This window comes from Lacerta agilis, chromosome 1 (genome assembly GCF_009819535.1).
Source record: "Lacerta agilis isolate rLacAgi1 chromosome 1, rLacAgi1.pri, whole genome shotgun sequence".
Classification (NCBI taxonomy): domain Eukaryota; kingdom Metazoa; phylum Chordata; class Lepidosauria; order Squamata; family Lacertidae; genus Lacerta; species Lacerta agilis.
Window position 1 is genome coordinate 124,134,272 of NC_046312.1, and position 14,149 is coordinate 124,148,420.

Below are 14,149 nucleotides of genomic sequence, written 5' to 3' on the forward strand. Positions count from 1 at the left end.
CAGTCAAATACATCAATCCCCCTACAAATGCTCTGGTTGCATCTCAATGAAAGATTATTAACGAATGGCGACGATATAAATGCTCAATTTTTAAAGAGAGTTTTCAAAGAGTTCAGCTCCTATAGAAATAATTCACATGTGTGAAATGATGCACATATGGCAGAGGGATAAATGGGAAAGAATTCTTCCGGCATTCTGGCTTTGGGGTAGCCTAATCAAAGAAAAGTTGTAGAGGTGATGAGTGATTTACCTGAGATTACTGAGGAAACTGAGTTCTCAGCGAGGTGGTTAATCTGCTCTGGGTTATAGAGCTTCGGATGACAGATGGGCACATAACTAAATATTAGATCCCTGTATGCCAAGAAACAGGCACAAACAGTGGAAGTTGCCCTGAGACTCTTCCAAATGAAAGTCCTTCCACTATTACTGGTGGGCATTGCTTTGGGCTCACGTAGAGACTTTGAAAGATTGGAATCTATCCAGTCACAATTCCTTAGGGCCATTCTCAGGATCCCCCCTTCCGTTGCGGGTGCGGTCATGAGACTAGAGACCGGCTGCCAAGCCTTTAGGTATGTGGCCCTGAAGGCAAAATTATGGCTATGGCTCAAGTTGTGCTTTAGACCGGTGGGTTTGGCCCCCCTGATACTGAAGGATAATTTTAAATCACCATGGGAAGGGGAGGTGGTGGAGGAAGTGCAGAAGTGCGGACTGTCCTCCCTCTATATAGAGTCCATGACTTATAAACACGCTAAAGCGGTGATTGCTCAGAGATTGGGGGATATCGCCAGACACGAGGACATAGCCCGCGTGAAACCTGGGATGTTTCTGGGGGAGCAGGTGTATCGGGCTGCACCAGCCTGTTACCTGGCGGATATCCACTATATGGAATACCGCAGACTTCTCACTGCGGCCAGACTGAACGTTCTTGATTCGGCGGTTTTGAGGGGAAGATTTAGAGGAGTTCCATATGATCAGAGAACGTGCCATTGTGCTTTAGGAGAGGTAGAATCCACAGAACACATTCTACTGAGTTGTCCCTTTTATAACGATTTAAGGCAGTATCTCATAGCCCCATATTTATCTCAGTTTAGCTCTCGTTTAAGAGAAAGGCAGGCAGCATATCTGCTGAATAAGCCCACTGGGAAAATAGCCTTATCTGTGGCTAAATTCCTCTTCCTGGCACTCAAGTGTCGGAAGCGCAAAATCGAATGTCTCGATGTGGGTTATCTGTATGAGGTTTACTAGTGCTGTCCTATTTTTAATTTTTAATTGTGTATCCCTCTGATGTTTTTAGTTCTATAATTTTGTATTGAGAAATGTTTTTCTTCTTTCTGACTACCGGTCGAATAAAGGATTTGTATTGTAACTAAATATTCCTTCTTGCAAAAATAAACCTCTGCTCACAGAAAACTAGCACGTCAGGGAGAAAGCTAAGCTAGAACCATTATCCCGGACATCTAGGTTTCTTTGAGGAGGACCTTTTTGAAAGAAGCAGCATTCAATCATTCATGGTAGCTCAGAGTCACACCCACTGTCTCAGACACAGGTTTGCCACCTCGGTGAAAGCCGAAGTAGACACAATTGGGTAATTACTTTTGTTGTTTGCATATTTCACCAACGCAGTCCAGATCTGTTAAGGAGGTGATACACATCAGCTGGACCTCTCCCTGCACACAAATCCCTGACACAGAAGCCTAAGGAGGCGGGACAATGTGACAGGAAACAGCACTGCATGTTTTCATCCAGCAGCAATGACCAGCAATCAATCCAAGGAGCAGGGCTTGCAGGTAACCTTAGCAATAATTAAGCCGTTGAACCCAAAGTCCTAATTAAACTGCTCACAGGGGTCGACAGATCCAATATTTTGTGGGAACTCCCCTAGCAAGACTAGTGTACGAGGAGCACACTAGACCTGGGAGGTTGGAGCATCAGAATGCCACATGGGAAACACCAAATGGGATGCTTTCAGACGTGGAGCAAAGTGGTTTACCTGTTGTAATTCATTCTTCCCTACGAGTCGTCTGAGGATGGTTTAGTAACTTGCGACAGAGCATTCTCCTTACTTTAGCAACTTGCAGTTCTTTAGCTCCTACCCTTCTCTGGCAGTGAAAATTGTACAAGTCTCAATGAGTAATATTAGTGAATTTGTAATAATTGCCTGACCATCCCGTAATGCGCAGATGCAATATAACTGAAGCATCGTTTCTCCCAAACGTTCTACTCTGTGATTCTGTGCAGACTAGATCCCATACTTTGTAGGTGAACGTGTCAATACTATTTGGCCTCTTAACGCTCAATGAAATCCTCCTTGTTTCCTGTGAACCATATGATCGGATCACCTGCCTAGGCAGCTTTTTGTTTTCAAAAGAGCATCTCTTTTCGACCCAGTTCTTGCAAATGTTTTATGCGATTAGTGTTTCTCCATTCACACGTAAAACATTTATTGGCTCCTGGGTGCATTTTTGGTAGGGGGAGCCTTCTTCCAAGTAGCTCTCTAGGGCAGATTAAAGGAGGGAAAACACTTGCAAAATGAGTGTTTGTGTGGTGGGGGCACTCTTGGAAAACAGATGAGATTTTTCTGACAGACTGCAGACAAAGCTTGTAAATAATGAAGTGATATTATGATATTCATAATTATGAATCAAACTGAGGGGAACTTGTTCATCACCCAAAACTAAATGATGTATGTTTGTACTGTAGATAAGGGGTTTTTCTTTTCAATTGTTCACTGTGCCAACCAATGTTTGATACCCGGTAGTCCAAACGGCAGACTAAGGAGTGCCGAACTATCAAAGGCTCCTCAGTCCAAAAGAATAAGTGCAAAGAGTTTGACAAAAGAATGCAAAATGCTTGTGTTAGTTGGCACCTCTTTCTTGAAATGCCTTTCCCATTTTTCTGGTTTAGTGCTAAGTGCTAAACCAGCCACAGAGGAAGCCACTATCTGGATGCAGCCTTATCTCTGAGCAGTTTAATTTAGAACAAGAAGACGGTTCCACAAAGAGGCACTTGAAAACTGCACCTTTTCCTATGTAATTGATTCTCGACTTAACATACCGAAATGAAATTTTCACAAGGGTGTTGCTCTGCTGCAATACAGCTTTGACGGCTATAAATTCACAGCTGAATGCTGAAAAATGGCACTCAATTTTGTCCTTCCTAGTTCTTTATTGTCTTATAAATACTTGCTGGAATTGGATAGAACTTTCATGATAACCAGTAATTAATCTTTTCTAAGACAGGTATAAACAGAACGGTAAAATCTCATTTATTGCAAGGATGGTGGAAATACCTTGCACTTAGTGGACTATGCATGTGTAATTTATGCAACATTGATAAATCCTAATAATCATTTAGGGATCCAGTGGATACACAATTAGAACTCAGGTGTATCAGCTGAATTTAATGTTACTATTTTAGCCCCAAGGACATTCGTTTTCAGGTATTGGATATCTCATGTTTTGACAGCCTACAATTTAGGATAGTGGCGAATATTATTTATCCACTATTTCACATGACAAATAACAACAAAATACAAAAGCATTCTGGAAATATATGCAACATTAGGGGACTCTGCTTGTTAATGTATCTCCAGAGGAAAAAGATGCATTTGTTTTTCTAAACTCTAAGCAGGGAGTTTGGGCTTGTTGTGGCTTTCAATAGGTTTAATGATTGAAATTATAATCCAGAAAGGCTAATGTGTAATATGAGAGGAGTTATTCAGCGGGATGCTATTTCTCTGCCTATGTATTTTTACAAAGAGTTCATCAGTATTCCAAATGCCATTTATCTTTGTGACAGTAATAGGTATTTCACAATTCTTTTTTAAACTACACTCAACAGTAGCTATTTCGATTTATCCAGTTACAGGTAGGTAGCCGTGTTGGTCTGCCATAGTCAAAACAAAATAAAAAATTCCTTCCAGTAGCACCTTAGAGACCAACTAAGTTTGTTCTTGGTATGAGCTTTCGTGTGCATGCACACTTCCTTCAGATATCGATTTATATTCTAGTCAATTTTATGATTATTTTTAAGCCTCTTCTGTGCGAAGGTTTTCAAACCCTGGGCATGATCTAGCCAAAGTTAAGCATGGTGAAGTCCTGTTGCTTTTAACGAGAGGGTTACAACTCTGTTAGCTACCCATGGAACATAACACATTATAAAAATAAATTAAAAGCTTTGATTCCCACTCTCCCCAGTGGGGCTTGCTTCTAAGTAAGTATGCATAAGATTTCTTTTGGTATAGGAGGAACGGGTTGACTTCAGTCTTGTGTGGTCTACTTTATTAACAGAGCCCTTGTGATCCACTGACATGTTTTAAATTAACAAAGCAAGATTGTGTGCTCAGTTAAGGCAAAATCTATGTTTTGTATTCCCAAGAGCACTCTCTTGTTTAAGAACAAGAAAAGTGCTGTTCTGGATCAGACAAAGGCCGACCAAGTCTATCAGTCTTTTGCAAGAATCCTAGTCTCCCTTCAGAAACTGATAAGAAGCCCAGAGGCAGCACCAAGCACATTGTGGCTGGTGAATATATGTTTATTAGAAACAATATCTGAAGCAATCTTTCCAGTCAAGATTCCAGAGGGGTAGGTAGCCGCATTAGTCTGTTGCAAGAACCAATAAGTACTGTGAATTTTAACAGATTTATTACAGCACAAGCTTTTTGTGGATTAGAGCCCAGTTCCAGGCAAGACTTGCCACATATTTGGTCCCCAAACTCTTATCCTGCAATAAATCATTTATTCTTTTACCCAGCCATAAATTTTGTGGGTTTCCGCTTTTTTAAAAAAATAAAAAAGCTCAGTCGGTAGAGCACGAGACTCTTAATCTCAGGGTTGTCGGTTCGAGCTCCATGTTGGGCAAAAGATTCCTGCACTGCAGGGGGTTGGCCTAGATGACCCTCGTGGTCCCTCTACAATTCTATGGTACTATGTACAATTCTCAAATTAGGGTGGCTTATGGATAATAATGCATTTTTGAAAAATAACAACAGCAAGTAAGTAAATGACCCATTAAACAACAGATTGGGTTCCAGAAGGCTGTGTCCTGTTCAAGGCCGTGTGCCAAGGGTGAAAAAGAAAAATAGCCTCATTTGCAACACATATGCCCTTTTAAAATGTGGTTCTTTTTTGTGGGGGGTGTTATTGGGTTGTCATATTTTGAGGTACTGAGTCCCCTAAGTCCATGATCGGTCAGAGATGAATGGATGGAGGCAGGATGCAGTGAAATCAAGGCAGTTCTTTATTTTTATGTTGCGACAGAGTTCCCTCCCTTCCTAGCAAGGAGGCAAGAGAGACCCCAAACCAAGAAGAAACATCTCTTTTAAGGGTTTGCATTTTGGCGTGAAGAAGGACACCCCCTCTACAAACAGTCAGAAATCACATCACACATAAGGTGGGGTTACTGTGGTTCAGGCAAGCCAAGGTGTGATATTCCTGAGGATTTAGTAAGTTTTAAATATTTCCAGACAGTTCACACAAAACATTAGCATTTGATAAGACAGCGAGGATGACCATGGGACACCCCTCAATGCAGAGCATCTGGACAAACAATGACAATATAAAGGAGTTTTATAGATATAGGAGAGGAATCCCTTCAGGAACCTCCCCTGATTGCTATCTGCCTACCTGATCTCAGGCAAGGGGGATTAAGGAGGCAGAGAAAATATTAAGTCTTTAGGATAGCTAAGATGGCTTTAATAATAATAATAATAATAATAATATACTGCCCTACACCCGGAGGTGTCAGGGTGGTTCACAGAACAAAATCAAAATATAAAACCACAAAATATATAATCAAAATAAAAACACCAACCCAAAAATCCCCCACCCCTAAAAAACACCATTTTAAAAGGGCATAGGACGTCAATCAAATCAACCAAAGGCCTGGTTAAAAAGGAATGTTTTTGCCTGGCGCCTAAAGGTGTACAATAAAGGCGCCAGGCAAACTTCCCTGGGGAGAGTATTCCACAGACGGGGAGCCAGTGCAGAGAAGGCCCTGTTCTTGTGTTGCCACCCTCCAGGCCTCTTGAGGAGGCACACGAAGAAGGGCCTCAGATGATGATCTCAGGTTCCTATGGAAAGAGGCATTCCTTGAGGTATTGAGGTCCGGAGCCATTTACGGCTTCATAGGTCAAAACTTTTGGATTGCTCTCCTGTGCTATGTTAGGCATGTGGTTTATATACCGGTACTTACATATGTTTGCCTTGTGCAATGATCAACATTTATTCTCTATTTGAGACTTCAGCGTTTCTATAACAAAAGAAAATGGAATGTTGTGAAAAAGAGATGGAGGCTGGATTATTATTATTATTATTGGGGAGGCAGGATGAGCTCCCTCAAGCCCCCCACCCCACCCCGCAGGTGGTGGAGTGGTGGCATCCAGTTCACCTCCTCTCCAGCCACCACTATCCCTTTCTCCCCACACAAAGGGATGTGTGGGTCTCTCTCCCATAGGGAGACACCCCATCCCATCTCTTCCACCCCCTCACCCCATTCTTCACTCCACTTCCCACAACACCCCCCCCCTCACCCGCCAAGCCTTTCTCCTCACAGGCCGCCATGACGCGTAGAGGGGGGGGCGGTGCACACGGGGACACCGGAAGCGGTACGAACGGCGCGCGGCGGCAGCGGCGGCGCCGGGAGACCGCGGAAGGCGGGTTTTGCGTGTGAGGGGAAGCGGGGAGCATGCGCGCCCGCGCGCTGAGAGGCGGGCGCGTGAGCGGCTGAGAGAGAGCGCGCGAGAGAGAGGGAGGGGGAGGGGGAGCCGTTGTGGAAGCCCCCGGCGCCTGCGCAGTGGCGTCCGCCGCTGTTGGCCGGTTGCGCCGCGCCTCCGCCGACGCCTGGCCGGTGGATGTTTCTCTCACGGAGAGAGAGAGGGAGAAGAGCGTGAGGCGCCGCGGCCGGGTGCCGTCGGAGGGCGTCCGTCGCAAGGGGGTGGTGTGCGGTGAGGTGGAGAAGAGAGGGGAGGGGGCGGCTGTCCGTCCCCGCGAGCGACTGAGGCGCGGGGTTGAGGGGAGGAGGAGGAGAGGGAAGAGGGGCGGGACGGAGCGCGCGAGCATGTGAAGATGGCGGAGCTGCAGATGCTGCTGGAGGAGGAGATCCCCGGGGGGCGCCGGGCCCTCTTCGACAGCTACACCAACCTCGAGCGGGTCGCCGAGTACTGCGAGACCAACTACATACAGGTACGGCGTATGTGTGAGGGTGGGGGGGCCCCCTTCCCCCAACCGGGTCTGGTCTCCCCCCCCCCAAAAAAATCACCGCCCCTCGCTGAGGGGAAATCTCGGGGCGTCATATATTTCGTGCTTCCCTCCCGCCGGAGCGGGTGATTCTGGAGGCCTGGAACCGGGAATGTGGGGGTTGGGCGGTCGTGGGAAACGGCGACACGCGTGTTGCAGGGTGGATGTCCGCGCAAGAGGCCGCCTCGGCATATCTTGGGCGCTGGGAGAGATGCTCGGTCTCGCAGGCTCAGCCCCGCGTCGTGGGTGTTTTTTAAACGACAATGGAGCAAGCCCGTGCACATTTTTTTGGGGGGGGGGACCCAGCCAGATGGGCGGGGTATAAATATTTTTATTTATTAGATTTCTATTACATGGGGATGGGTTCCCTTTTTTTGTCCTCTCGGTGACCCTCCCCTGCTGCTCTCGGCTCCCAGAAGCGTGGGATCGTTCGGATCGTAGATCTGGAAGGGGCCACGAGGGTCATCTAGCCCACCCCCCCTGCAGCGCAGGAATCCTTTGCCCAACGTGGGGCTGGAACCCACGACCGTGGGGTTAAGAGCCTCGAGGAAACGCTTCTCGTTCTGCAGCGTTGTGTGGAGTGATTTGTGCTCATGCTGCGCTTGGAAAGTGTGTGTGTGAATGCGCACACGATTCTTGGCAGATACTGCTGTGAATTGATTTGAGAACAGAGCTTTTCCCCTTACAATGTGTCGCTCCTTCTAGATAGGTGGTGGCCAGATGTGCATTCATAAAGGACTGCCTTCTTTCCTCCTCCTCCTCCGCTAAGAATATCACAGTATGCTCGGAATAAGAGGATATTAGTTGATCTTGTAATTTAGACTCCCAAGCCATCAGACTGTCCTTTACTGCTGAAATCTTGAGCAGGCAACATTGTTCTGGAGGTGATGATGTTAAGCTGCATCTTCAGGGCTCCTCCTGTGATGTGGTAGTTGGGTGGGTTTTTAGCTTTTTGGTATTTCTGCTGTGTCTTGGGGAAAAGGGAAAAAAAAACCCAACCGAGTTTCCTTCTGAATAAACATGCTACGTGCTGAAATTATACTTGAATATTCAAACAGGCCTAGCTTAGGTTGCATGTATTTTAGATTGCATCCTCGCCACTCCAGCCTTTCATGCACACTTGCAGGAGAGAGGTGATACGGTTAATTCTCATATTATTGCATGGTATGCAGTGTCATTAAAATGTCACATTGATACAATTCAGTAGCTCTCTGCCTGCTGACTGGCATTTTGTGTTTCAAAGATTTTTCAATGAAGCTGCCATGTCAATGACTGCATAGTGAAAAGATGCTGAGGAAAGACAAGGCAAATAAGTAGTAGATCTCCAAAGGCACAGGGATGGGCGCATATGTGTAGGTTCCAAATATAAATAATGGCATAATGATAAATAATGCCCATAATGACAGCTTGTCTTCCATGCATTGCTGATTAAAAGGGAAATCAGATATGGCTAACAACTGAATGCAGGTGATTTTGCTTCAAGTGGGCATTGTGAAGCTGCATCTGTTGCTTCAATACATGCCTAGGTTTTATTCATGTATCTATTATCTTATTATTGAAGTCTGCATTGCCTTCCAACTCGTTCTAATGAATTTTCATTGTAATTCTCATTGTAATGAAGCTTTCTGGACTTTATGTAAAGGAATGGTCAAAGAAAAGAAAGGCAAATTTATTTTCTCTTAGCATAGTCAGGTCACTTTACAACAAGTGAATTCTGCAACCTGTTTTTTATTTGAAAAATAACATAGCTTGGGGCATGTAAGGGTTGTGAAACCTTGCAATTTGTTTCTTTATAAGTGTATCCATGATGTAAGTATAGCAAGTTCTTTCTCAAGGAGAGACCAAGAAACAGTAAAAGAAATTTATAGAACCAGTTTCTCTGTATCTTCTCACGTATTATTTGAAGAACAAGTGAAGGGTGGGGCATTTAAAATGCCACAATGAGAATATGCATTGATCCATTTACATTATTTGAAAGACCAGACCTATTAATTGGGTTATCATTGTGTGTTCAGAGAGCTTTTGTAGTTGATCTGCCTTGGTGCATGTACCATGGTTTCACCATGGTGTCCTTTATGCATAATAGCTAATGGTCTGAACTAAGCAAAAGTTTTTCTTTATAGCACAGGATGAATGAGATCTTTTTTGCCATGTTGCATCATGGTGGGAACGGGTAGGCTTGCAGAATTTTTTGCTTTTAGTTTTAATAATAACGATGGAAAATATTATGGCATTTGACCTGGAGATGATTGAATTTCTGATCAGGCTTTGCTGAAATGGTGGTATGATGTGGCGAGAGCAATTATCATCGCCCCCTGATATCATAGCCTTGGAGAATTTTACTGAGGCTTGCAGAAGGTTAAAGAAGTATTGTTTGCGGAGGAACATAGAGTCTGATATAATGATAGACATTTTGGCCAACTGTGCAGATTAAAGCTTTCTCTCCATATAGTTCTGGTGACAATACTTCTTGAGCTGAGATATTTTTCTGTCAGATTTTTGATAATTAATTGTTATATTACATGATGTAAGGTGGGTAACTAATAAGGACCAGAGTGGAAGATAGATCTTGCTCAGTTCACATGTAATTCCAAGCAAAAACATGGATAAAAGATTGTGATACTCCTGCTACTGCAAGCTAAGCCATGATTTGACTTATGTTGTCCAAACCCAGGGTCATGCTTTGCTTTCTTCAAACCAACCACAAGCTGTAAACAAAGAACAAACCTTGGCTACCGCTTGTGGAGTGAAAGAAATCTCAAGCCCAAATTCTGATAACACTCGATTAAGTCCAACCATAGTTTACCTTATAGCAGCACAGCAGCAACAGGACTGAAGGAGGAACAAAGCAGCTGCAATCTCCTCTCAACAACTCAACATGCCTGCACATTTGGGCTAACCTATAGTTTGGTTTAGTGTTACATTTGAACTGGGTCATTGTGAAGTTGGAAAATGACTCAGAATCTTCTAGTTTTCAGAATAAAACCTCAGGATGGCAGTTTCCAGTGGAAAACAAGGTATGGCTGGACTACTGAAAACTAGGTTTCTTCCCAGGAATTACTGGGAAAATGAGAACTTCAAAATCACTTTAAAAGCCCACTTTACAGCCATAGTTTTTGCTGTGATATGGGCCTGATTTTTTTAAAAGAAAGCAAGACTAAAATAACCTGAATGTGTCTTTAGCTCATGTATATTGCTTTGAGTACAACTTAACTAAGCAAAAAAGGGAATTTACAGATGCAGACATTAGATTTCAGTTTAATTGGAACAGATTCCCTCTGTTGTGCAAACTGTTCTCAGATATGTGGCTTAATTCTCTGTGTGTTTACCTATCAGCCAATCACTCTCTCACTATATATAAGGGTTTGGTGACTTCTGTTTCAGTGTATCTGAAGAAGTGTGCATGCACACAAAAGCTCATACCAAGAACAAACTTAGTTGGTCTCTAAGGTGCTACTGGAAGGAATTTTTTTATTTTTTTATTTTGTTTTGACTATGGCAGACCAACATGGCTACCTACCTGTAACTAGTGTTTAGTGGGGATTACTTTTAGGTAAGTATGCATGGTATTTGTAGCCTGAGTGAATACTGAAAGGATCTTCAGCACTTGCACCAATTTTTGAAGAGTTAATGTATGTGCTGAAGTGAGCCTGCTGCTTCTAAATGACATTTTATACTCCCACATAAGTATACACATGCACTGTTTTTTCATTTGCAACATATGCAAGTAGAAACATGGTCTTTTCTGCTCTACTCATGCATATTTTTAAAGGAAAAGGGGGTGATTTATACATGTGTGCACCCTTCATATCTGAAGTGCAATGCATGTATTTTTACAGAATATTATAAAGAAGCAGCAACACAGATTGGTGAAGTAGTGAGTGGGATGTGAAGGCAGCTTGTATGAGCAAGCGATTTGCAAAATGCAGATACAAGAAGAGGCTGTAACTACAGAGGATTCTTGCTAAGCGTATATGGGGTACTAGAATTCTGAAAATGACATTGTGGATAGTACTACACTGAAAAGTAGCAAATTGAACAATGTTTCTCACTTAATATTTTATGATATACAGTCATAGGCCATATTTGGACATAATTCTAAGTCATAGTTTAGCACAAGCTTTGCTGTCATTCTTGGGTTTGTAGGTATGTTTGCAATTTTGAAAGACTGCCGGGGACATGACCCTTTTGATTGCTTCTTTTCCCCATGGATCAGTCAGTTTGCATGTGCAATCTCTTTCTCTGTTTTCCATAGAGTTTGGGTAAAAGTCAGATGCAGTAGAATTAAAACATTCTCTTGAATGTTTCACCATGGAAGCCAATGGAAACAAATGTGATCTGTACTGGGTGGGTGACCTGTGGGGAAAAAGGCAATTTCAAGAGGATCTGCTCTATTGGGTCTAGTGACTTTCAATGTCAATAAGTCTGCTGACTGAGTAAAACTTAGTTGAATGCATTTGCATGTTTCCCTTTTCACTGTACAATCCATCACTCATGACTGTCCCTGGATTTTCAGGGAGAAACATTGTGAAGGGCTGTGTACACTCATTCAACCAACAATATTTATGTATGGCTTAACTTAACCCTACTCATGTTTCCTCATGAGATCTCAAACACAGCTGTTTGTAGGGGTTGGGGAAAAGTGGGTTTCATAAAGCAGAGATTTTGTGTGTGTGTGTGTGTGAATATGAATATACCGGTGTGTGTGTGTTTGTGTGTATCTATATATCTATATATATATACCTCTAAGGTAGGTGAACCCTAGGCAGTGGGAGGGTCGAGGATGCTAGTGGGCATGTTGTACAGGGCCATTAATGTAGATTCATACATACAGTCATACCTTGGAAGTCAAACGGAATCTGTTCCGGAAGTCCATTTGACTTCCAAAATGTTCGGAAACCAAAGCACGGCTTCTGATTGGCTGCAGGAAGCCGCGCCAGATGTTCGGCTTCCAAAAATCGTTCGAAAACCAGAACACTCACTTCCGGGTTTCAGTCGTTTGGGAGCTGATTTTTTTCAGAGCCAAGGCGTTTGAGATCCAAGGTATGACTGTACTTATTTTCCCCCTCCACACACATTTCTTTGAAGGGGATAAATGCATTTGAGGACATCTTCTGCAACATAAGATACAGCTGGTTTATTATCTTCTTACCTAAATAAAGATTTTTATTTTTTAAGCCATGCTGGGAAAGAAGCGCAACTTTTAATCTTCACGATTACCTTCATAGCTGAATGCAAAACAATGTAACTACACTTGCATGTTGGTAATCTGACAAGAGCATAGTGTTGTCCTGAAATAAACAGTGTGATTTTTGTACTCTCTGTCATTTGGTTATATATAAACTCTGTGTGAAGGAAGGAAAGTCTCTGCACTTTTCACAATGCCTTTTTTATTTAATCTCTCTCCTGTATGATGGCTTGGAAGTTTTTACTTTGCCACACAAGTTAAAAAGGAATATGTTGGTGGGATAACTGATTCTTGGAATGCAACAGGGCTCCACTTGGTATTTGGGAGCTAGTCCTCCTGAAATAGTGGTTTTACTAAGTAAGATCTAATAGTTTTGAATTAATAAGTACAGTCATACCTCGTGTTGCATTCCGCTCTTGTTACAGACTTTCAGCTTACAAACGCAGCAAACCCGGAAGTGTTTACTTCCGGACACTTCTGGGTTCACAGCCTGCACATCCGCAGAAGCGATTTGCGCGCTTCACGCACACGCAGAAACAGTCGATCGCGCCATGCACATGCGCACAAGAGGCACACTAGTTGCTGACTTTTCGGGGTGCGAACGGCACCCCAACACGGATTAAGTCCGCAACTAGAGGTACCACTGTACTTCTCTTTGTTCATTCCTTGAGGTCAGAGCTTGTCATGTTACTACCGCACAAGGAAATTGAGTAATCTTGAGAGATTCTCCCAGTTAAGGATGCTTTTGGTTGAAATGTCTTCTCCTGCTGGGCAAGACTGCTTTTTCCAGTGCTTTACTGTCTCTGGCCATCTGCAGAGATAGCTGACTCAATATTACAGAGGGGAACAGGTCTAACCTTGCCTGTGCAATAAATTCCTTTAGGAAAGGAAAAGGATTGCATTCAAGAGCAATAGGGGGTTATATAAGTTCTAAATTTATAAAACGGAATAAATAGCTCAAAGTAGTACAGTGGTACCTCGCTAGACGAAAGGCATTCGCTAATGAAAGGGTGACTCGCAAGACGAATTTCCCTATTTCGACTCGCAAGACGAAAACGTTTTGCGGTTTTTCTCTCTCGTAAAGCCGTGCTTCCTCCGACCATGCTTCGCAAGACGAAATTTCCGCTATACGACAGCACTCACGGAACAAATTAATTTTGTCTTGTGAGGCACCACTGTATTGATGAGACGACTCGGGATGTAACTCAGTGATGCTATAGAAACCAAGAGACAACTGTAATATTCACCATCTTTCTTGCACTGAGACAACCAGTGCTTTTTTACTAGATAAAGAGGTGTTGGAACTTACCATGAATGTCTCCCTCTTTCTCTTAGAATGGCAATGGCACCCGCCTGAGAGGTGCTGGAACTTAGAATTGCCAGAACTGAGTTCCAGTGAGTTCCCCCTGAAAAAAGCCCTGGAGATGACCAAAGTTATCACAGTGGTTAAGGCTGGGGATTTCTCAGGAATTTGGGTTCTCTTTATTGCTGGCAATATTAGTGTTATGATGTGATTTCTATACAGTGGAACCTCGTGTTATGTACCGCCCTCCTTATGAATGCTTCGGGCTACGAGCTCCGCTAACCCGGAAGTAGATGCTCCCAGTTGCGAACTTTGCCCTGGGTTGCGAGTGGAAGTCATGTGCCGCCGGCGCAGCAGCAGTAGGAGGCGCCATTCGTGAAAGCGCGCCTCATGTTAAGAACGGTTTCGGGATACAAATGGACC

At 43.5% G+C, this 14,149-nt stretch overlaps 1 protein-coding gene and 1 long non-coding RNA gene across 15 annotated transcripts in view; one reads left to right on the forward strand and one right to left on the reverse strand.

Annotated features, from left to right (window-relative positions):
• Positions 1 to 6,580, reverse strand: part of LOC117058601 — a 52,328-nt gene extending 45,748 nt beyond the window's left edge. The window contains exons 1-2 of the long non-coding RNA XR_004427866.1: positions 6,530 to 6,580; positions 6,193 to 6,249 (exon numbers count right to left, since the gene is read on the reverse strand). This is a non-coding gene — a long non-coding RNA (uncharacterized LOC117058601). The remainder of the gene's footprint in view (positions 1 to 6,192; positions 6,250 to 6,529) is intronic.
• Positions 6,581 to 7,017: 437 nt separating this feature from the next.
• ABI2 (abl interactor 2) overlaps positions 7,018 to 14,149 on the forward strand; it is a 43,768-nt gene continuing 36,636 nt past the window's right edge. For 6 of the 14 annotated variants that reach the window (XM_033169864.1, XM_033169875.1, XM_033169891.1 and 3 more), the window contains exon 1: positions 7,018 to 7,181. In XM_033169864.1, the coding sequence (XP_033025755.1) occupies positions 7,065 to 7,181 (117 nt within the window). In that variant the 5' untranslated portion in view covers positions 7,018 to 7,064. The remainder of the gene's footprint in view (positions 7,182 to 14,149) is intronic. The other 8 variants (XM_033169924.1, XM_033169941.1, XM_033169949.1 and 5 more) reach the window with 2 other exon arrangements.